Genomic DNA, 23,592 nt, shown 5'->3' on the forward strand with positions numbered 1-23,592 from the left:
GTGCATCATAAAGCAATGCAATTTTAATCGAGTAATTGAGAAAAGTTCTTAACAACCATCTTCAGATTGCCAAAAATGATTGTGGTAACCTAGAACTCCAGGAAGGAAAAATAAATATATAACATGTTCCAATTAAATGGATACCCTGCAACTTCATTTTTAAAAAAAGGCTATTTATGCAACCAAACAATGCTTTTCCTTGAAGGTTACAGTTGGCTCTATGGCTTCTGTTTTTAGAGGCCAGGTCTTCTTTACCAGGCCTTTTATCAGGCATTTCAACTTGTGGGACTTTAATTGTATTTTATTGCTTTAGGGGAAGGGCACCACAGATCTTAAATAAATTTCTTGGTCTTTATAGCAGTTTCAAATAGGGCAAGAAGACTGTGTTCACAACTGTTTACATTGCCTGATCAGTTACTTCAATTGTTTTAATGGATAGATTGATTAAGGAAAACAAGAAACATCAGGAACTAATTTTGGACATTTGTTCAGAAAAGGACAACTTAAAGGATGAGCTGAAGAAGAGAACAGAAACTGAAAAGCAACATCTCAATATAATTAGACAGGTAAGAGTTTTATGCTGATCCAAGTTTTCTCAGGAAACATTGTATATTTTTATTTATAGTCCTAAATTGATCTTTAGAAAATTAGACTTTAGTTTAGTCTTTCCACAGTCTTAAGACCATTTTTCACCCTAATGGATTAAATTGCAGTGATTTTTTTTTCAACTGCAGAGCAGGGTTTTCAAAAAGGAAAGGAAGTGACAATTCATCACTTTCAAGCCTTGCTGGACCACGTTTAAAATGATATTTAAATGCTTTATTCCTTTCTCTTCCGAAATTCCATGTTAACACTTTGCTTTTTCCAATTGGTGGTTCTGAAATTTCTGAACCTGCTCCAGCCTAGATCCTATGTAGATATTCAATCTTTTCCAGAACTATTTTTTTAAAATATTGCTCAATAAGAATTGCTGCAGAGTTTGTCAGATACAAATTGGTATGTTGGTCTCCAGTTTTTAAATTATTATGTTTAACTTTTTTCTAAGTTATATAAATGGAGAAATTATAACTTCTAATGTGTCCGTTTTTAAGATCTTTCTTCAAGTTTTACAGATTATGTAATTTACATATACCTATACATACTGGCATTTGTTTTCCCTTCATAGCTTGAAGTGAGAATAGAAGACCTCCAGAAAGAAGCTAAAATGGTTAAAGATAAACTTATATCTCAGGATGCTGCTGCAAAAAATGCTATACAGCAATTGCACAAAGAGATGGCCTTTCGCACAGATCAGGTAATTAATCAGGTGATAATTTCCTAGCTTAGAATGTAAGCCATTTTGCCCCACTACAGGTTTATGTTTTCTATTCCACAGTTCCCCAACCTTTCTGGGTTGGTAGCGGGGTGGGAGAGGCAGGACCTTTACACATGCATGTGCACATGCAAATGGGGCTGGAGCGCGTGTATCACAAATGGGAGCATGAGCGTGCCTGTGAAACAAATTGGGCCATGACCGTGACGTAACCCTAGTGTGAGTGGGTTGTGTGCATGTGCCACACGTGCCTGCACTAGCCAGCCTTTCACAATGCCCAGTGGCCAACAGGCCACTGTCCTATAGTGGGCAACAGCCCACAGGTTGGAAACCCCTGGTATATTCTAACTTTGCTGGCAGCTAAGTTAATAAAAATAAGTTCCTCTCAATTTTCTGGAGGAAACTATGTTTTTTGTAATAAATTGCTTTTTTTTAAACTTTCATTCTAGGGGAAAACAATATTTGCTCTCATGTCTAAAAGTAAACTTGTAATATTTGGTTTTTTAAGGCAAACAAGAAATGTGAAGAAGCCCGTCAAGAAAAGGAAGCTATGGTCATGAAGTATGTTAGAGGAGAAAAGGAGTCCTTAGACCTCAGGAAGGAGAAGGAGACCCTTGAAAGAAAACTGAGAGATGCAAACAAAGATATTGAAAAGCATACTAACAAAATTAAGCAGCTTTCCCAGGAAAAAGCAAGATTGCACCAACTATTTGAAAGCAAGGTATGCTATTTGCATTGACGTTCTTTTGGTAGTCAACTTGAGTACCAAAAAATAGGCAAAAATGATGATACCATTTAGTTATTTCTTGCACATGAAGTGCCGAAAGGAGTTACAATAAAATGAAGCAGAGGAGAAAAGTTTCGGCATATATATTTATATCTATATCTGTGATGAGTTGGATTCTTTTGGGTACACTTGAAGAAAACAATTACCATGAATGGAGGAGCTTGCCTAAAAACAGACTGATTCCTATGAATTGATATAGTCCACCATAGAACTACTGATTACCCAGAATTCAAGGCCATGGAGATATTTTTAATGAAAGCTAAGGGATTAAGCTATCCACCACTTGAGCCTTCCTAAACTTGTAAGATGCTGGCTTTATATCTGTTCTTTACCTACCCATCTACCTAGCATACTTATCCACCTACCTACCTACCTGTCTATTTTCCATAGAATACTTACTACCTACCTTCCTCCCTATTTGTCATTAAAAGAATCTCAGGAGAAGAGCAGAAAATTCATTGCAGCCAACTGCCAGCCAAGTATAAAAAGAGATATATATCCACAATCTTCAAGCATATTGACATTCATAATATTATATTGCTTACCTTGATTTATGGAAATAAATAATATTCTCAAATTGTTTATTTCTATCTCTGTTACATTCTTGAGTATTTTAATTTTTCTTAATTTATGGAAAAAGGAACCAAGTCTATAAAATATTGCTGGCAATAAGTCCCTATTGTTGTTTACATGTATGTCTATTATAAGATAGTTTCTTGACCCTCTAATTTTATTCAGGCAACTAATATTTTACAGAATTAAAACTATTTCACTATAAAACAAAGAAACAAGGAATGCTGTGGTATTGCAGAGCAAGAAGTTGAAAAAGGAGTTACTTCATACTTTTGTTTCCTGATCACTTTTCAGTATAGTGAGGAATTTGCTGCCCCCAAATGGTGAAATTTGAATTAGGTGCAGTCTAAATTATGTTTAAAGGCATGTTAATATGTGAGGTTAAAAGTCTTTGTGCTTCATAACAAAGGAAAAGCCTAATTGGTCAGAAGTCTAATTTGCATAAGGAAGGACCCCTTCTGCCTTTGTAATATTTTTTTCAATGTAAGATTTATTTTTCTTAAAATAGAAAAAAAAAATTACCCACTGGAGTTAACTAAAATCAAGGTGAAGAAAAAAAAAAGAAAAATAACAAATGTTTTAATAAATTGTGATACCATAAGTAGCTTTGACATTGCATCAGTTACTGAAAAAGGTGGCAAAATTGTTCTTATTGGCTATATTCAAGTAAAGACTAAATGGCCATCTGCAGAAATGCTTTAATTCAGAGGTCCCCAATCCTCAGTCCTTGGACTGGCAGCGGTCCACAGCATGCCAGCAAACAAGTGAAGCCTAGGCAGCATGCAAAACCACCACCACATCACCACGGTCCGTGGAAAAGCCTTTCTCCAGGGAACCGGTCCCTGGTGCCCAAAAGGTTTAATTAACATTTATATGGTAACTTCAACATCCACTTCCATTTCTACAATTCGTTGATTAACATTACAATATTAATCACATCACATTGTACATTCAATTCCTCCCAGGGATTAATATTCCATTGCCAGTAGCCCAATACAGGCAGGTAGGTAGATTGCTTAAAAGTCAAGAAAACCCAATTATTTTATGCTCCTCTTTGGTTAAATCATTATGATTACATTTATTGTTTGAAGAAATGTAAATTAAACTTTTTATTAGCCCACATAGGCTTAATTAACATCAGTATTCTAAAATTATCCTTTATAAAGGAAAATGAAACCACCAGAATGTCACGAGATATTGAAAAATTAAAAGAAGAAGTCAATTCTTATGTGATCAAAGTAAAATGGGCTCAAAATAAATTAAAGGCTGAAGTGGATTTACACAAGGTCAGTACGTTTCATTTTATAAAAGACCTGTGAGGGTTTTAAAATCATTTGCTTGTCTAGCAATTTCTTGTCTAGTTCCTTTATTTAATTTTTAAGTTTGTATGTTAACTGAATGGATGCACAACTTTTTTGAGGGATCTTATGTCTTTACTTGGCCCTTTCAAAATAAGATAAAGATAGTTGAAAATAAGATAATTTAAGCACTTTGATCGTATTACTTTCGATGCATTTATTTCTATTTTTTAATCTCTGTCACTTTAAACATTCTGAACTTAGAGAACGACAATGAAAATAAAAAATTCTACATGTATGGCTTTGGATGCACCACATTTGGGAGCTTCTCATTGGGCCCTCTGCTCCACCATGAATTGAAATAGAATGCTATCATTTCTGTTCGGATTTTAATTTATCAATGTTTTTATTTAAATTACTGCTAATAATTACTAAATCATTTTCTAGGAAACCAAAGATCGCCTTAAAGAGGCAACAGCAAAGTTAACTCAAGCCAAGGAGGAAACTGATCAGATACGAAAGAATTGCCAAGAAATAATAAAAACATATCAGGTATGATCTAATTTCACTTTCATATAAACCTTTTCTTGCAATACAAAAAGGGTAATCATTCTGTCTGAAACTGAGGGCGATAACCTATAATACACATATATCACAGTTTATATGTGACGATACAAAATATCATGTTGAATTTAATCTAATATAGACTTGATCCCTGTGTCAAATAGTTATAACAGTGTCATGTGCCGTCATTAGTTCATCTTTTCTCAATATCGAATTATTTTCTTAAAATACAGTTTTATGTCCCACCTAAGAGAAGCGCAATTTCTGCAGTTACTCAATTGTAGACAGTATCACATTTTTAAAAAAAAACTTCATTTTTTTAAATTAGATTTAATATTATTCAGTATTAATAATAATATTAAAGCTCATCTTGAGAGGAGCTAAATATAATTTGCAGGAAAGCCATGCTAACGTATTTCCAGGAGGGCAGTCATCATCTATCACACAGAGAATAAACACATATTCTTGATTTGACATCTGATGTTGTCTCTAAACTTGCTCACTTATTGTTGGAAATGTTGAATGCTCAAAGCAGCTATATCTTAAATAGATCCAGATAGCGTTGGCTGCTCTAGAGAAAGAAGAACTAGGGGATACGATAGTAGGATTCCAATATTTGAGGGTCTGTTCAAAAGAAAAGGGGGTCAAATTATTTTCCAAAGGACCTGAAGTCTGAACAAGAAACAATAGTAAGAAACTAATCAAGGAGAGAAGCAGCCTGGAATTAAGCAGAAACTTCCTATCAGTGAGAATAATTAAGGAAGAGTTTGCTTTCAGAAATCATGGCGCTTCATCACTGGAGGTTTTTAAGAAGAGACTGGGCAGGCACTTGTCTGAAATGGTATAGGGCCATGATGGCGGCATGCGGAGGCATTTTTCAGGGCACGCAAGGCTTTCCCTGTCAGCTGACCAGCGCACGTGCATGCACTGGCCAGCTAATGTCGGCCTTCTTTTGAGGCCATTTTTTGCCCTCCAGAGTGCGAAAAACTGACTCTACGGGCAAACCGGAAGTTCAGGAACGGACTTCTGGTTTGCTCGTAGGGCTGCTCTCCAGAGTGTTGAGGAGCCCTCAGGAGGCCTCAGGAGTTTTTCGTGCTCCAGAGTCTTCAGGGAAGCTCCTGAAGCCTCCAGAGGGCCTCTGAGGGGGAGGGAGACTGTTTTCGCCCTCCCCAGGCTTCTATAAAGCCTCTGGAGCCTGGGGAGGACAAAAAAGCCATGCCCAAAATAGGGGGGAGCAGTGGTCTTGCACCCATGCATGCTGTGATCGTGCACATAGTATTATGGGTATGGCACGCCCGCACAAGATCCCCCTGCATTCCCCCCGCTTTTGGCACGCGAGCCAAAAAAGGTTCGCCATCACTGATATGGGGTCTCCTGCTTGAGTAGGGGGCTGGCCTGAAAGACTTCCAAGGTCCCTTTCAGATTCTGTTCTGTTCTATTCTATTTTACTGTCATAAATTTGCATCTATTTGTCCCACTTTCAATGCAATGTACAAAAGGAATTTAGTCATTCCAAAAAGTCCCACATGTTTAGAATGTGAAGGAGAAGTCAGTCTCACTACAGAAAGTTACAAAGGGACTTTGCAACTTTGTTTATTTCTTGCTGGTATGGAAAGCAACTATTTGTTTCTAAAGCTGACTTACTGAAACAAACAACTTTTAGGTTGACTGCAAATGAAAGATAGATAAATAAATTGTGCAACAAATAGGTCTTATGATGGATATTTTAAAGTGTAAATTACATCATCAAGGTAGCTGAGATAATATTTATATAGATAGGGTTCTGGAGAGGGCATTTAAGTCTGCTTCGTAAGCTCATCTTCTATGTTTTTTCAACTTTTCAACTGTAATGCTGCTAGGAGTCTGAAGAAATTAAATCCAATGAATTGGACATAAAACTTCGGCTTACTAAAGGAGAACTAGAAAAACAATTGCAAGAGAGATCTGATCACCTAGAGGTAAAATATTTTATTTGCATCGGTTTTTCCTTTTTGGTAAAAATTAAATATTGCTGCTAGACTATGAGAAAAAGAGACTGATAAAAATCACATCTAACAGGAAGAAGCTGAAAGTCATTTCTCCAAATTAAACAGAGATATGTCTTGGGATTTTTTTCCCCTTTCCAAAGGTCCATCATGCCAAGATAAAAGAACTTGAAGATGTGAAGAGAACATTTAAGGAAGGCATGGATGAATTGCGAACATTAAGGACAAAGGTAAGAAAATGGAATTTCGCTGTAAGGAAGATGGTGATATCAAGGATTCTTTAACATATGGCTTATTTATTTCTTGAAAGTATACAGCTATGCATCTCAGCATTGTGACCCTATATTATGTTCACATGATTATAGATAAAAGATAGGTAGGTAGGTAGGTAGGTAGATAATCATGAAAACATATATTTTAAAGAGTATACTTCAGTGTAGCCACGTTTTTAGTGCCCTAAATTGCACATGAACTGTGAGAGACCAAGCCATCCAGAGTCAGAGATGGAAAGACTCCAGAATCAAGAGCCCTGAAACTACTTGGAAAGAATCTTGACAGCAAAACCCCTTGATGGTATAAATTGGATAAGACAGAGATGTACCGTTGAATGTCCTCAGTGAATTGATGTTACTTAACTGTGTGCCAAGAGATGACCTAACTCAGCATCATCATTTACATATTAAATAAAAATTAGGAGACTGGCAAATTAAAAGGCAACTGACAATGCAAAGGTCTAAATATACTTGTTGATTAGTTAATCTTTTAAGTGTGCTTGCTTCTGAAAATTAGGACTTGAAAGCATATATAAAACAATGATTTGAAGGTTTCTTTTTCTAGAGTTCACAGGTGGAAGAGTTAATTTTTCTATGAAAATTAAACTCTTTCTGAAATTATAGTACAGCCATAAATTTAAGGCAACACTTAGCTTTTTTTATCTTAAATCCAAGGATTATTATAAAAGTGAACCAAAATCCATCTCCAAAGTCAGTGTTTTAAGCAAAGTTAGGGATAGTGCAAAATATGATATGCTAGGCTACTGAAAAGATATTCTGTTTTATGAGCTATTTAATTTTATGCATTGCATATAATTATCATTTATTGCTGAAGTCCAAACATATTGTGGCAACCTTCATTTCGTATTCTTCTGTTGAAAAATGTGACTTCCCTGAACATCAGAGTCTTCAAAACCCTAATAGCAGTTTGATAGCTTTGCGAAATATTTCAGTGTTCAAAAGCTTGACAGAATTACCAGCTGCTAATGTGGATCTAATTGTTTCTATTTGAACTTTCACTGCTTCATCTTTCTTTAAAATCAAGGGCTAGGGCGATAAGTGCAGAAAACTTTGTAACCCTTTCTAAAAATGAAATCCAATGTTTAAATAAAAGTTTATACAGTAAAGACGTAAATGCAAAATACTGCAGTTAGCAATGCAACACATTGTTGTGTTAATTGTACCTTTGCCTGGTGCTGGAAATACAAAATTTTTCAGGTGCCTTATTGGGGACAGTATCTGGGTTACCACTAGAGGGCCTATTCTCTTGCAGCCATACACCACTATTCAATATGAGAGGTCACTTACCATAAACCTTAAGTTTCTGCCAAGGCCCAGAATATTATTTTCTTTACACTTTTGTTTCCTCTAGAACAGGGGTGTCAAACATGCAACCCATGGGCTGGATGTGTCATGTGCTGATCACGCGCACCCCATTTTAGCAAAGGGGGGGAAAGGCATGATATGTCACGTGACAACAACATGATGCCACGAGTTTGACACCCCTGTTCTACAAGTATCCACAAGATTTTCATTTGTTCATTCATTCATTTATTTTTTCTAAACCGCCCATCCATTGTTTATTGCTTAAGGACAAGTTGAGACCCACTTCACTGACACATTTAATTACTTCATAATATGAATGGTTTTTTTCCAATTTGGAGGCCTAAAACCACACAAAAAAGCCCTCCTAACAAAGTAGCATACATTTTTCCAAATATGAATTCTTTCCTATGTCATTATAATGATTACATTTCATTAACAGGTCAAATCAGTTTTTCATTTCTAGAATGACCGGGTCTCATACTGTTGTCCATTTTTTCTCTTGTAAAATTGTGGAGATTCAAAACTTCTGGCTCAGTTTTAGATTAATTGTAATTTAGTGTTATGTTTGTATTATGAGTAATAGTTAATTAAAATAAGGCACCTTATAATTGACAATTCACATTTGGCTTTTTTTGAGAAATTGAGATGTATCAAGGTAACTTATTCTGTGAGGAAAGTTTTCATGAAAGTGAAAACTTCCAAAATAGTTCTGGAATCTATTGGAAGAGAAAGCAGCAAATGAGAAAAAAGAGAAAGTAGGCTGAATATTATCTAGTCTGTTCAACAAGATATTTTAATGCCCTGAAAAACTAATGAAACATATTATATAAAATGCAATTTATGTTGATGAATTGGCTTTGTTTCTGTATTAGGTCAAATGTTTAGAAGATGAACGGTTGAGAACAGAAGATGAGTTATCAAAATACAGAGAACTTATTAATCGACAGAAAGCTGAAATTCATAATTTGCTAGAGAAAGTAAAAACTCTAGACCAGCTGCAGGAGCAACATCAAAGGTACAAAGGTTAAGTTTGTAATTCTTTGTTTTATTTTAAACAATGGAAATATGGAGCATTCAATTTGAAACATTCTGTTTGGTGCAACAAAATAACCTCCACATAATAAGCAGTGGTTTTTAAAAATAAAATTAACTTAATTATGTAACATCACAAATACCAAGCAATACTTTAAAGGTAAAGGTTCCCTTTGCACATTTGTGCTAGTCATTTCCGAGTGTAGGGGGCGGTGCTCACCTCCATTTCAAAGCTGAAAAGCCAGCACTATCCGAAGACATGGTTATGTGGCTGGCATGACTAAATGCCAAAAGCGCACCGAACGCTGTTACCTTCCCACCAAATGTGGTTCCTATTTTTCTACTTGCATTTTTACATGCTTTCGAACTGCTAGATTGACAGAACAATACTTTGTTGCTGTTTAATATTGGTGCACCAGATATTTCAAATTTCATGTTCAAAATGGTCTGATTCAATCATTTTCAAAAGGCTTGCATGATTTTTGATGCAATTTATGTTTTGATTATGAAAGAATTGAACTCAAACCAGGGTATTTCAAAGTCAGAATTATATTGTTTAATATTTCTAAAATTTGTTGCAGTGCAATGTAGCTTTGTGTTTAAATTGTTGTAATGGTAAGTTCAAAAGGAAAACAAATCGTGTTACAGTTAGGCTAATATTAAATATAAAAATGACTTATATTTTATATATCTTTAATTATTTAGGATTTTGTTATATTTATATAAACACATATGCTTTTATTCATGGCTATGAATTCTGGCTAGTTCAGCTATTTGAAATGATATGATCTCATTTTTGAAATAAGAATAATAAGCATTCTCTTTTATTGTGTGTGTTTATAAGATTAAAATGAATCATTCTTAAAAAGTTAAAATCATAGCTCTTTTCAGTAGTATTTGCAAAGATAAGTTTTATTCTATCTTATTGTATGTGTCTTAATAAAATTGATAATTTACAGTAACGTTTCTACGTATTTCCTAAGATTAAATAAAAACAACCATTATGTAATTGGAGAACCACCATATATCTCACAGGTTTTATAAATGATAATTATCCGGAATGTTTCAGTGTCACTAATTTCCCTTTGGATTTGCAATGTGTAACATAAGCATTTCTTGCCAATTAACACTGAAACCCATTTCCATAAAATATGTTGTTGGACTGATTGCAGTTTGAAGCTGGTGTTTAACCTCCTAATGTTAGAAGTGACTTCTGTCATCAAATGCATTTTCCTTTAGCAGTTACAACTATTTAATTGCTATGAATCACCTCATGGTCTGATTCTCTATAACTATTTGCTTAAGTAGGTAATAAATACCGTATATATGGAGCAGGTTTTCACATACCAAGACTTGGTCTAGACTAATCTAACTGGTCTACTATTGTTTGATGCATTTTCTGTTTTTATTGTCTGTATTAACCAAAAGAGATCAGGGTGGCATAAGGGTACTAAAGAATGTCAGGCTGCAGGTAATCTGCAGGTATTGTTGTCATGTTTTCAGCTGTACGATTTGTATTTGGCCAGTGGAGCTAAACCAGAAAGAGATCTTTGCTTGCTTGGTTTGCTCTCAACATTTTACTCTTTAAAATATATATTTGATTTAGAGATGAACAAGAAATGAACTCTTGGAAAGAAGAAGTGGATAATCTGAACAGTCTGCTTAGCGACTTCCAGCAGGACATAGATGGCAGTCGGAAAAGAGAGTCTGAGCTGTTGGTATTCACTGAAAAGCTAACCACGAAGAATGCCCAACTCCAGTCAGAAACCAACTCCTTACAGATGCAACTTGATAAGCTAACCTTCATGGAGAGAGAGTCTCAGAATCAGCTGGAACTTATTAATCAAGCAAGAGATGAACTGGTAAATCGAAATGCTAGTGAAATATTTCCTCCATAACCATTACCTGCAAATCCTGTGGTTGCTGTAGATCAAGAAGCACTCCCAAAATTGCATTTGGTTCCTCCTAGGTGAATTTGATCCATTTTAAATGGTTTTCAGACGAATCATAGAGTTCAGTTTTCTCCTTATCAATAGGAACCATATGTTGCCTTCATTTCATTTCCATTTGTACACATAAAGCATAACATGACAATAAACTTTAATTCCTGTGTGGTTGTAGGGAACTATGAACTGCCAATGGGTAATAAATAGTTAACCTGAAAAATGCAACTTTTGCTTTCAGGGTTTAGGATATGCTTTATGATTTGCAAGAGCTGGGAAGCCCTTGGTTTGAATCTCTTCCCATGGGAGATTATCCCTTTAAATGATTTCAAGCAGGCAGCAAATACATTTTTATTCTACATAGTGTTTACTGATTTTGACCAATATTGGTTTAAATAAGACTCTTTAAAAGTCTTATTATGTCTTATTGCTTATTGCTTAATAATGTTTTCTGTTCTATAATCCATACTGAAACCCTTATTAAAATGATATAGTTATTCATGAACCACCCTCTAAAGGTTAAATTTCTACATAACAATTGTGCTTATTTTCTGCTTTCCATGGGAAATCCATGTTGTTAAAAAAAACCCTCAAGCAGCAATCTATTGACCTGAAATAAATTCAGTAGGACGAACCAGACAAATCATTCAGCAGACCAAACTCTGCAAACTTGAATCTTTCTCTTTTTTGTTTAACCCTGTATTTTAAATTCTATACTGTGGAAAGGAATGCTGATCATATGTCATTTTTCAGGCAAATAAGTTGAAGAAGGAAGACGAGCTCCATAGAAACAAGGTCCAGATACTGGAGATGGAACTAGCATCTCAACAGAAATCATTTGCAAACTTGAACACCAAGGCAGAGGAATTAAAAGATGAACTCATGACGCAGAAGCGAAAGCATGCTGCAAATCTTAAAGATCTCACCAAACAACTTCAACAAGGTTAACATTTCTCAAACTTTGGCTTCTTTTGTGTGTATTTGACCTAGGAATTAAAACACCAGCTTTGCATCAAAGATGTTGTGTTTTGTTTCATTAGCACGGAGAAAATTGGATAACCTTGAAAATGGCAGTTGTGATAAAGAAGTCAGCAGCATGGGGAGTCGTTCCAGCTCATCAGGTGAGATATTTTGCTGGGTTTGTGAGGAAACAAAGCTATGTTAATGCTAATAACATAAGCTACAGCTGTAAAATCTGCCATGAGAATACATTTGGTTAAAAATTTCCTACAGATCATGGCGTACTTGAATATGTACATGTTACCCAATCCCAGTTAGCCAAAGTACCTTTCTTGATTTTTCTCTGAGAGCATAATGTTTCTGTGATCTTCCAGATCCAGAATAATTTTGTACTAATATCTCATGGGATGAACTCAGGCAAATTTTGAAAAGTGTGTACTGTATAGCTATAAGAATGTATTCATAGATGAAAATATTTTAAGGTCAAGATAGAAAATGCAAATAATGTGTTACACTCATATGCAGTTAGAACACTTCAATTTTCTCTACTTCACTCACCTACACATTGTAGCTAATTTTCATCCAACAAAAGTTGCATTGTTTGAGCTTCTCTGCTCTTTCATTCCTGAGGTTACTTAGTACTTTATGCAAATGCTGACACACCATTGCTGATATTTTAAGGGTAGCACAAGCTGACTCTGCTATATTTTCAGTTCCTTAAGAATACCATCTTCATTTATCTGTAGGCAATTTCATACCCAAGCAACTTCTGGATGTCATACAATTCTTTTTTCTTTTCTTTTGCTGACATTTAAAGTTCTTTTGGTTTCTTTTTCTGATTTCCATATCTCGGTCGTTCTGCCCAAGAGTCCCACAAAAAATGAGAGCCATATGTTCTTTATTGCAAAATGAATACACAAACAGAACAAATGGCGCCAGGGAGATCTTTGAAAAACGGCTTAGTTTGCGAATTCTGCATGAAATGCAGTTGTGGTTCTGTGAGGCCATGGCGGAATACCTAAGTAATCCTTGAAGATTTTGACCTTCCATCTCTTAACTGGCTTTTTTTAATCTTCAGAGATTCCTCTGAATAAGATTTTGGTGATTTAAAACTGCTGTCTGAAAAGTTACACACATGAAGACTCAGTTTATGCATTACCTGTTGACTCTGTTGCTTTAAAATTTATTTTTTTTCTATAAAACCTTCAAGCTAAAGATAAATTATTAGATATTGGTGTAGAATTTTCCAATAATCTATGTGATCTATAACTGGTATCAAAATATTCACTTCGAGGTTCAAAAAGTTTATGGATGCTATTTCCAACTCTTTTTTATTTTTCTTGCCAAAATTAATTTCATTTAAAGAACTTTCATGAATGTTGTTAGTTTCTGAACAGACACAAAACAGGACCTAATTCTGAACATACATGCTTTGGGGGGGTGAGGGGAATCAAAGGAATGGGGGGAAGGAGGGAAATTTTTCTTAAAACTAAACAATCCAATTAAGATGCACTTGGTTTGGCAGGGTCCCTTAATGCTCGGAGCAGCAATGAAGATCGTTCACCAGAAAACACGGGCTCTTCAGTAGTAGTTGATCATTTTCCTGAAGTAGACAAGACTATCTTGATTGAGCGGATAGTAAGACTGCAGAAAGCACATGCTCGGAAAAATGAAAAGATGGAGTTTATGGAGGATCATATCAAACAACTAGTGGATGAAATTCGGAAAAAAACCAAGTATGTACCTTTCATTAGCTAGGAAAAGAAGAAGGCACAGTAAAATCCTAGTATTGCCCACAGCACGTTTGGGAAGTAAAAGTTCAAATAGTGGTAGCCTTTTCCAAATAGCCCCAGGTATTTGAGTAAGGAAAAAGGCATGTAGACTATAAAAGGGGGAAATTTCCATTTTCCAGCCTTATATATGAATTCAGTAAAAAGACTGTCTTAGTAATAAACAGAACTTGCTCTGAAATTAAATGAAGATAGCAATGATGACTAAACTGTAGAATTATAACATTTATGTTTTGATGTATATAACATGGTTAGTGCTATTATGAAAAGTTATGTAGTTGATTCTGAAAATAGTCCAAAATAAACTGAATCAAAAGTAGTTACTTGCTAGAAAGCCATTAGCTTAAATTTATTCCTGCACTGTTCTTTCACTGGCTTATTTTAGAGCTAAAACTCTTCAAGTTCATATAAAAATATTTGTGTTAACTCTGCCATTCAATATTCTGAAGTACTTGTGTGGCTGCACGTAATTGCAATGAAATGTTTAATATGTACCCTGGCAGAATATATCATTATAGATCTCCAACTTTGTAACTGCTAATTGAAACTTACATGGTACAAAGACCTGATCCTTAAAACAATATCCAATGTGGTAAAGTTTTTAAGAATTTACCAAATTAGCTCTATGGTGATATTTTGTCATTTGCAAACAGAACACTGAACTAAGTCTTGCCATCTGGAGCAACTGAATGAATTTTGGTAGAAATGATCACATAAAACATTTTTGACAAACAAGTTTTATACATTAATAGTAACTGGAAGTATAATTTAGGCACAAACTTATTCCTTAGTTTTATACATTTTTTTCCTGAAAAGATACAATTTTTTCCATAGTTTCATGTTGTTTTCTTGTCATTGAATAGCTATGATATATATAAAAGTCTTTTTAGTTACTGAAATCTGCATCTATTGTATATCAAGTGTAAAGACCCTGGGAATCTCAGATCTTCTGCAATTGCATGTGGGTAATTTACTCCAAGTTAGGAGAGAAAAAATGACCCAGGAAATAGTTGAGCAGGGATAATTTGAATATTCAAAGACTGTACAAAGAAAAGGGAAATGAATGATATAATGGCAGTTCACATATTACATTTTAATATATATCTTATAGAAAGCTTTCTGTTAATCATTTGGCATATTGGACTGTGCAGCCTGCTCAAAAAGCTACATCCATGTGGTGCAGAACTTGAATGTTATGTTCAGGAGCTAGGTTCATGCATTGCCCTGAGCCTCCTTAGCCTGTAGTTTCCTTAGATTTGGTCTAGCACTATCCATGAACTTATTTCCTCTAGTTTGCAAGCCATAAAGTATGCCACTGTGATTTATGTTATACATATCCTTGTTTCTCATTTGGGATAGAGAGTTGCAATTCCATAAGCATGTAAATGGAGTTCTATTGTCTTTAATCAGTAATAGAGATAAATAGCAGCCTGGCCCATTCTTCCAAAATTACAATACAGGACTTCCCATTCTTGACATTTTCAAGAATCATGCTCTGGGTAAAGCGTAATAAATTGATTTTCTTAGTTAAGGTATAAAACCGATGCAAATGAATCAGAACCTTCTCACAAGGGCACAATTTTTCTGTGACATTGTCTTACGCTACTTTGCTTTTTATGTAGAATAATCCAGAGTTACATTTTGCGGGAAGAAGCTGGCACGCTTTCATCTGAAGCATCGGATTTCAATAAAGCACATTTAAGTCGGCGCGGTGGAATCATGGCCTCTCTCTATACATCACACCCTGCAGACAGCGGACTCACATTAGAACTTTCTCTGGAGATAAACAGGAAACTTCAGGCAGTCCTGGAGGATACCTTATTGAAAAATATTACCTTAAAAGTGAGTATTAAAATAACATCCCACAATACACTTTATAAAATGCTGTGCACCGTTTCATAGTAGCTTTAAAAATTGCAGAACAGTGAAGAATTCTATAGGGAATGTGCAGGAAAATTAACCGCGGGTTCGAATAGCAATTTCCATTAAGAAAAAAGATTAAAGCCACAGTAAAATAAATGTGATTAGAATTAGGGTTTTTACTCTAAACACAATGGAAAGTAGTTTTCAGAACAGTTAGGAGAATGTTTTTTTTTTAATTTGGGTATATTCTTGTTTTAAGCAAAATAAAATAAATATGTAATTTAATTGTTGTATGAGATGTTTGACAAAAGAAGCAGTCATTATTAATTCCAAAACTAAAGCCCCTCAGATGTGTCTTTCTGGGGCTAGGGGGTTAGGTGAGATGGGAATTTCCCTTCAGGAACACCAGGACTCTATTGGGGAAAGAGAATTTTATTGTGGAGACTTTTAACTGTACATGTGAGAAACTCTTCGTCCATTATTTCTGCTGGTAACAGGTATTCTGACGCAATTTTGTCCTTGAACCACTGGCCAAAAACCCCTCTGTTCACATGTAGGGCCCATAGCAATGTCAGCAAGTTTGGGCAATTTTACTCCTGTTAGAACTAAGAGGAAGTTTTAAAAAGAGAGCAAGGACACAATTAGGCTTATTCCTTAGTCACCAACTAATACAAATTGAAATTCATCACCTCTACCCCTTTTAGGACTAATCTATACTTAAATGAATCTTCTAATGATTGACACATTTAAGGCCAAAATGTCTACTTCAAAGACTGACTGGAAAATGAAAGTTTCTCGATATTTTTTTTTACAGTTTTCAAAGCCCGGTTCTTATTTATTATTTTAATGTTTTATATGGTATTTTAATTGTTTGTATGTATGTATGTGTGTGTGTGTGTGTGTGTGTGTGTGTGTATGTATGTGTGTGTGTGTGTGTGTGTGTGTGTGTATATATATATATATATATATATATATATATATATATATATATATATATATATATATATATATATATATATATATAAGTACTGAAGAGATGACTGTTTTAGCTTGAAAGGTTATGGCCCCAGCTATTACATTTTTTACTTTATAACTAATTGAAAATTGGTTTATAAATAATTGAAATAAGAACCAGAACCCCACTCTTTAATTCCAAAGGAACATATGAAAAGGTATTGTCTGATTGATGCTGAGCCTTTTCATATAAGTCTTTATATGAGTTAGGCAAAAACTTGGATTTAACTAAGAAAATAAGAATCTCAAATAAATTAAATCAGCTTTAACCAGGTTTTGTTTTGCTTGATGTTGCCATTTTAAACTTGCTTTTTAAAGTATATTTTATAGTACTGTAAACTCTGTTAAGGCATCTGAACTATTTTATTTTGTTGGTGTGATGATTGAAAGAAACATTTACATAAGAGAGTGCCTCTTTTTAAAGGAATGTTTTAAATAATAGAGATGTAGTGGTGTAGTGGTGAGAATGCAGTACTGGAGGCTATTTCTGATGACTCCCAGCTGCCAGCAGTTTGGCAGTTCGATTCTCACTGGTTCAAGATTGAGTCAGCCTTCCATCCTTCTGAGATTGATAAAATGAGGACCCAGATTGTTGAGGGCAATATGCTGACTTTGTAAACCAATTAGAGAAGGCTGTAAAATACTGTGAAGTGGTATATAAGTAAGTGCTATTGCTATTGCTAGTAGAGATTGAATTCTTCAATCAGAAATGTAGAACAAATTATGATTATCACACTGAATTCAGCAATTTTGCATTGATTAAAAATGCATGACTAAGTGGATGCATCTTCTTGTATCTTATGCGTCTATGCTGGTTCAGATAATATTCTTGAATAAATTCTGAATGCGTAGATAGCTCTATTGGAATTTAAATATTGGAAGTTCTGCTAACGATTTGTGTCTTTTTTTTTTCCTTCAAAGGATAACCTACAAACTCTTGGAACTGAAATAGAACGATTAATTAAGCAACAACATGAATTAGAACAGAGGCTGAAGCAGACATAACTGAGACCAAGATCAGAAAAATAGATATTTCAGCTTTGATGATTATATAAAATTGGATGGCCAGATATGACAGTCCAATGAAGTCTTAACAAAATAAAGTTGATTGTGAACAACTTTGACTAGGTCCGAATGTCTGGTTTGCTTAAACAAATGGAGACCTTGAACTTTTCTGAACATACTTCCATCCATCACTAAATTAGTCATATCAACACTTGCAGCTTCTTCTTGTTAGAGAGAATGCAACCACTCTGCTTTGTGCAATTAAAAGAGCAACTTTAAAAAATGGACTACTGTATAAGACTGGTGCATTTGTTGTCGATATTCGTTTTGCAGAACAAAGACGAGGAGGAAAAGGGGTGGCTGTTGCATGTATATTAACCCCAGTGCCTTCTAGGGCATACATCTTTTTCGCCAAATATAGATGCGTTCTTGGATATATTTAGATTTGTTATTTATAACATGCATTGCGAAAGGGCTTCATAGTACACATTCTTTTAATATACAGTTGAAAGATATGACAGGTATTTTAGCAACTTGACCAAAAACATTTCTTAAAATCCCTCATCCTCAAATGTGAATAATATCCTTTTTCTTTAAAGAAAAATCCCTCTTAAAAAAAAAAAGATTGTGAAAACTCTATAGAGTATAGACATAAGAGGTTAAAACCGGTTCTGTATATATGGGAAAACAAAATATAGAGTCATGAAGCCTTCAAATCTTGCAGATTGGCTGTGTTGATTGAAATGGAAATAATAGACACTGTGATGACTACACATAAGCACAGGTGACATTAATATATCTGTTCAAGTGACTGATAAGATCCCATATTGGTTGGGAAAAAAAGGGAATATGCCCAAATATTTAAGATACTGATATCACCTCCTTAACTATTTAACAATAGTTGTATTGTTAATGTATACAATTATTGTATAACAATAATTATACAAATAAGGACAATTATTCTTTATGTCTGCCATCATTATCATCTATGTAGCTTCAGTTGGGATAACAACTACAGAATTCCTAGTGACCATGCTGGCTGCTTCCCCTGTACAGTTTTTTAAAAAGTTACATTTATATTCTGCCTATCTACCCAGTTTTGTGTAGCACCCAAGGCAATTCATCCTGGCACACTTGGAAGAAGATTGCAAGTGGGCTGCCACGGGAGAATAAGGAGACAAGAAATAAGGGAGCATGGCTTAAACCTGGAGAGGAGAGCAACTATTGCAGTACTAAGTGTGAAGCATTAAATAAAGTTAAGGCTATGAATAATGTTGTTGTTAGAGAGAATCAAGGGTGTTGTGATGATAAAAACATCGTTTATGCCTCTCTCACAACCTGGGGTCCTCCATGCATTTGGTTAAGAATAAGTGGAATCGTAATGAATGACATCTGCATTAATCTTGGAGAAGAGAAAGTGAGGGAGAACCGATGCAAGCTCTAAATACACTTTTTAAAAATTGCTTTGACAAACACTAGCATGTATGTATCTATGCTTCCAAGATGAGATATTCAAATACCCTTTTGTTCTTTCTCTGGGGCCAAAGGGAAGCAATAGATTTTTAGGTATGTTAGGCAAATACTTAGCCTTCCTCTGTTTAATCGCTGCTGCACTTTCAGGAAGACAGCACTTTAAATGAATCCATTGTCCAAACATTTTCCCCCCCTTTGCTTGGTTAAAAATAGTTGCTGTCCAAAAATGTACCATTGCGGAACATCTGAATCTTGTATAATCGTTTTTTTCGAGCAAGGTAATCAGAAAATGTTCATTTCATCAATAAAATCATCTTTCCTGTGATCACTTCTATTCTATTCGCCCTTGCCTGGTATATGAGGGAGGCAGCAACAGTTTCCAGTTGCAGTGTTCCTTGTGATTGTTTATTCCAAAGTACAAAACTCATTTAGCACTGTTTACATAGTTGCATGTGATGGTTCCATTCCTCTTCAAGTACGGAGATTCTAAGATGTGCTTTGGGGACAACAACAACATCTGAGGTTAAACAAATCCCTTGTATAAATGTGTACATAGTGCTAGAGTTTGTATTTTTCTAAAAGTTGTGCTTTTCATATTTTTCCGAAAAAACAACACATGTATAGCTGCAATATTACAACAAGCAAACATGCTTGCTTTCTGATTCATAATGTTAAATTGTACATTGTATCTTTAGGGTGGTGGATATTGCTGTACAGAATAATGTTTAGGTTACAATACTGTGTTTTCTTGCTGAGGGAAGAATACCTGATCAATGCAATTGGACTTATTGCTGGATATTTTTCTGCATACTGTTTTCCTTCATGTTTAACAAATTAGGTCTGAAATAATAAAAATGAATGCCCTACTTCAGTGTTTCTCAGCGAATGCTGGCTGGGGAATTCTGGGAGTTGAAGTCCAGACATCTTCAAGTGGCCAAGGTTGAGAAACACTGCCCTACTTAATCAAACAATATTGATTTTAAGGACTGAAATTTAAGCAGCACTTGCATGTTAAAGTATTTGTGGAAGAGTTTCTCACATGTGAATGACAACTATATTAATTTTCAGACTAATATATTGTTGTCCTTCAAAACTTGAGCCTGTGAACTAGGTCCCTGTTTGTAATTATACTGTAGAATGTTTAAACTGCATTCAAGCAATCATTTTTCTTGAATAATATAGAAGTTTGAAGCTGATAAATCTTGTCTGAGTACAGAAAATATTACATTGTGTGATGCAAAATGTATTGCAGTATCGGTCAATCCAAAGAAATCAGCTTTTCTAAAAACACAGTTAGAAATAAGCCTGGCATATCCTCAGCATGAGCAAGGTTGTCTTCTAAATGTTTGAAACATCCAAGTTGCATCAAACCATTGTTGTCTTGGCTTAATAAGCCTTGGCGTTTGTACACTCCAGACTCACCTAATCCATTCCAAAATATGTATCAAATAACTTTTTGGTCAGCACCGTCATAAGCCAAAAAATATACAAGTAAGTTGAAAGCAGGGATTTTTTTCCCGTTAAAGTTATTGCCAGGCTTTCTTTACCGTTTCATAATTTCCTTTGGCTTTCTTTCCCATCTCTTTTCCCCAGAAACTTGCTGTCTTCCAGTTTCCAGGTTAGGAGAAAACATTGGCAACTATGTTCTTGAGAGTTTATTTTGAAGACATTTATAGGATCATGAGATCAAATCAGTCTGACACTTTAGAAGCCTCATTGAGTTTATCATCAGAAATGACCCACCTCCTTCAAACATATCTTTGCCAGACGAAGAGCAAGATACTTGACTGGGGAGGTTTAAGGAAAAAAAGTTTCTGAATGTTGAATGCTACAATGACCTATTTTTTTGAATGAATATTTGCTTTCAATAGTGAACAAGCGTCAAGTTTGAATCCATGCTAGTACACTAAAACCAAAGTCCCCCTTGAATGAAGCTGATTTTTTGTGATTTTTATAGACATGTTTTATTGCAATAATGTGAAATTGTTATTACTTCTTAGTAGGATTTTTAAAATGTGTTAATTTTTCATTCTAGATTAGATTGTCTGAGTAATTTTCAAACTTTCCTCTTTTCCCATTTTTTCTTCCTGACTCATTCATTATGCTTTCCTGGTTGTAGCATCCAGTAGTATCTATCATACAACTTTTCCTCATTCAGTGAGCTAAAATAGTTAAAAAAGAACACTAATGAAGAGCAAGTCTTTTGACATTAATAGATTAAACTCTTCAACTTAGCTATTGTTTGGTTTCAAAGGTTGCTGCATGGATCATATTTAAGTATCCTAAATATAAAGAAGAATATAAAGAAAGCCACTTTAGTTTACTTACTTAATACTGCTAATAAACAGCATTCACAAGTTGTTTGTCTAAGCCATGTATTAGCTGTTTATTGCTCATACTGCAATGAATGATCTAAAAACTAAGTATCATGGGACATTGTTCTTGGAGGGGAGACAATAAGGAAATACTATTCTAAGCTGGTCTATGGATTCAACTCACTGTTTTGCTTGGTTCACAATATATTTCACAAATAGCAATTAATATTATTTATTCCTCAGAACTCACATCTTTAGTTATGTGATTTTAAGAGGTATATTTCCTGATGAAAGGATTATGTGCTAAACTTGTGTTTCTCAACTTTACCAAGTTTAAGATACATGGACTTCAACTTCAGGAATTCCCAAGCCAGCTGATGGAATTCTGGGAGTTGAAGTCCAAATGTTTTAAACAGGTGATTTTGAAAAACAGAGTTGTGAGCAAATTGATGTGTGTTAAACAAGTTTACAGATTTTTTTTGCTATCCAGAAAGGGGAAACTACTTGAGCTGTGAAGAAGGATAGAACAATCTCTTTATTATTTTGCAAAATATCTAGGCTAGATACCTAGATTCTACTAGAAACTGATTCCTAGAGATCAGTAATAAACTTGAAAGGAAAAAAGATTGTATTATCAATTTGGCTTTGAAGACTTTGTTTTGTTAAGGGAGAAAAGAATGAAATACCATATAGTAGAACAAGCAGCGATGTTCATCTCAAATGTAAACTGATGCCCAGATATAAATCGTCTTAGAAACCAAATCAATTATCTGAGAAAATATGTTTTTGAAAAGGAAGACTATTAACAAATTTGCATTAAATGACTTGCTTCTTTTATGTTTTCAATTCCAGTTACATTTTCTTTACCATCCAGATAATCCCATCTTGTTCATTAAAAGTGAACTCACATTTGAATGCTTTGCTTTCACGCTATTCTTGCCTGACCTTGAGTGTCAATGCCTGAAAGTTACAATTGGCATAAAAGACTTTCAGAACTTGGCTTCTGTAATTTCTGGTTTACATGCTACGAGAAGTTGCAATGTTCTGCAACTTTTTTCTTTAAACTGCCACTTGCATGAAGACTGAAGAAAGGCAGGAACAAACGTGGAACATGTCTGAACCTAACTTGTTTTTTTAAAGTCAGTATTAAATTGCACACACTTGTCAGAAATTCTTGTCAATTCTTAACAGCAAGTTATTAGTAAAAAAAAACACAGACCTTGTCCTTTCTTAGAGATACAGTGACTGACATCTGAGGGGGCTTGCCTTCCAAAGTGTCAAATAATGCCATAAGTGCTACTTATCCTGAGAATGAAGACTTGTATTTACCTGTTGGTGCGTAGCCTGAGGGATCTGAAGAATGCAAAAATCTGATTCACATGATGACACAGCATTTAGTTTCATATTTGAACTTAATGGCAAGTTGAGTTGATAGCACTGGAAAATACCGTGTTAATGTAGGAAGATAGTTTAACTTTGATGTTAAGTACCACTGCGATTAAGACATTCCTGCAAGTACTCACTTGATGTTGCTAGTACTAGCCATGATAGTTATTGTTCCTCTTATCAACAACTTTCATCCATAAGCAAAATGCACAAAAAACAAATAAATGAAGTGCCCTCTAAATTTAGGAGTCCTCTAAATTGCTTTCTTTTGTCTTCAGAATGACTACTACAGGGTAATTGGCTTCCTTGGAAAAAATGCTCTGTTTTTGGTAAAAACAACTTTCTTGAAAATTCATTCCCCAGTCAAAATTATGCAAATACCATGAAATTGGTGTTTAATGATTAGCACAAAAAACATCTTCTGAATTAGAAGTCACACCCTGCTAGTAATATATACTAACAATACATCTGTTAGTTTTTAAAACAAAGATAAAGAGTTTTCTCTTTGCTGTGTATGATGCAGTTCTGTTTAATAATACACATAATTCTGTGTTACTTATATTTTAGTCCTAATGCTTTAAAATGAAAAATAGCCCATTATGAACAACAGTAGGTGGTGCTAAAAATCCCTGCATATCTTCTTACAAAAAAAGGGAACATTTTTGCCATACCTGACAATCACTGCTTTTTTTCC

The 23,592-nt window shown here is 34.7% G+C and overlaps 1 protein-coding gene across 1 annotated transcript in view; it reads left to right on the top strand.

The window, feature by feature from the left end:
• The window catches only part of CCDC186 (coiled-coil domain containing 186), a 36,490-nt gene extending 17,923 nt beyond the window's left edge, over positions 1 to 18,567 (top strand). The window contains exons 3-16 of the mRNA XM_032225504.1: positions 440 to 566; positions 1,166 to 1,294; positions 1,821 to 2,033; positions 3,839 to 3,958; positions 4,418 to 4,522; positions 6,394 to 6,492; positions 6,663 to 6,749; positions 8,990 to 9,132; positions 10,756 to 11,011; positions 11,846 to 12,035; positions 12,133 to 12,213; positions 13,578 to 13,788; positions 15,465 to 15,684; positions 17,641 to 18,567. Of these exons, the coding sequence (XP_032081395.1) occupies positions 440 to 566; positions 1,166 to 1,294; positions 1,821 to 2,033; positions 3,839 to 3,958; positions 4,418 to 4,522; positions 6,394 to 6,492; positions 6,663 to 6,749; positions 8,990 to 9,132; positions 10,756 to 11,011; positions 11,846 to 12,035; positions 12,133 to 12,213; positions 13,578 to 13,788; positions 15,465 to 15,684; positions 17,641 to 17,724 (2,065 nt within the window). The 3' untranslated portion in view covers positions 17,725 to 18,567. The remainder of the gene's footprint in view (positions 1 to 439; positions 567 to 1,165; positions 1,295 to 1,820; positions 2,034 to 3,838; positions 3,959 to 4,417; positions 4,523 to 6,393; positions 6,493 to 6,662; positions 6,750 to 8,989; positions 9,133 to 10,755; positions 11,012 to 11,845; positions 12,036 to 12,132; positions 12,214 to 13,577; positions 13,789 to 15,464; positions 15,685 to 17,640) is intronic.
• Positions 18,568 to 23,592: the final 5,025 nt, after the last annotated feature.

The sequence above is a fragment of the Thamnophis elegans genome, chromosome 10 (genome assembly GCF_009769535.1).
Source record: "Thamnophis elegans isolate rThaEle1 chromosome 10, rThaEle1.pri, whole genome shotgun sequence".
NCBI lineage: Eukaryota > Metazoa > Chordata > Lepidosauria > Squamata > Colubridae > Thamnophis > Thamnophis elegans.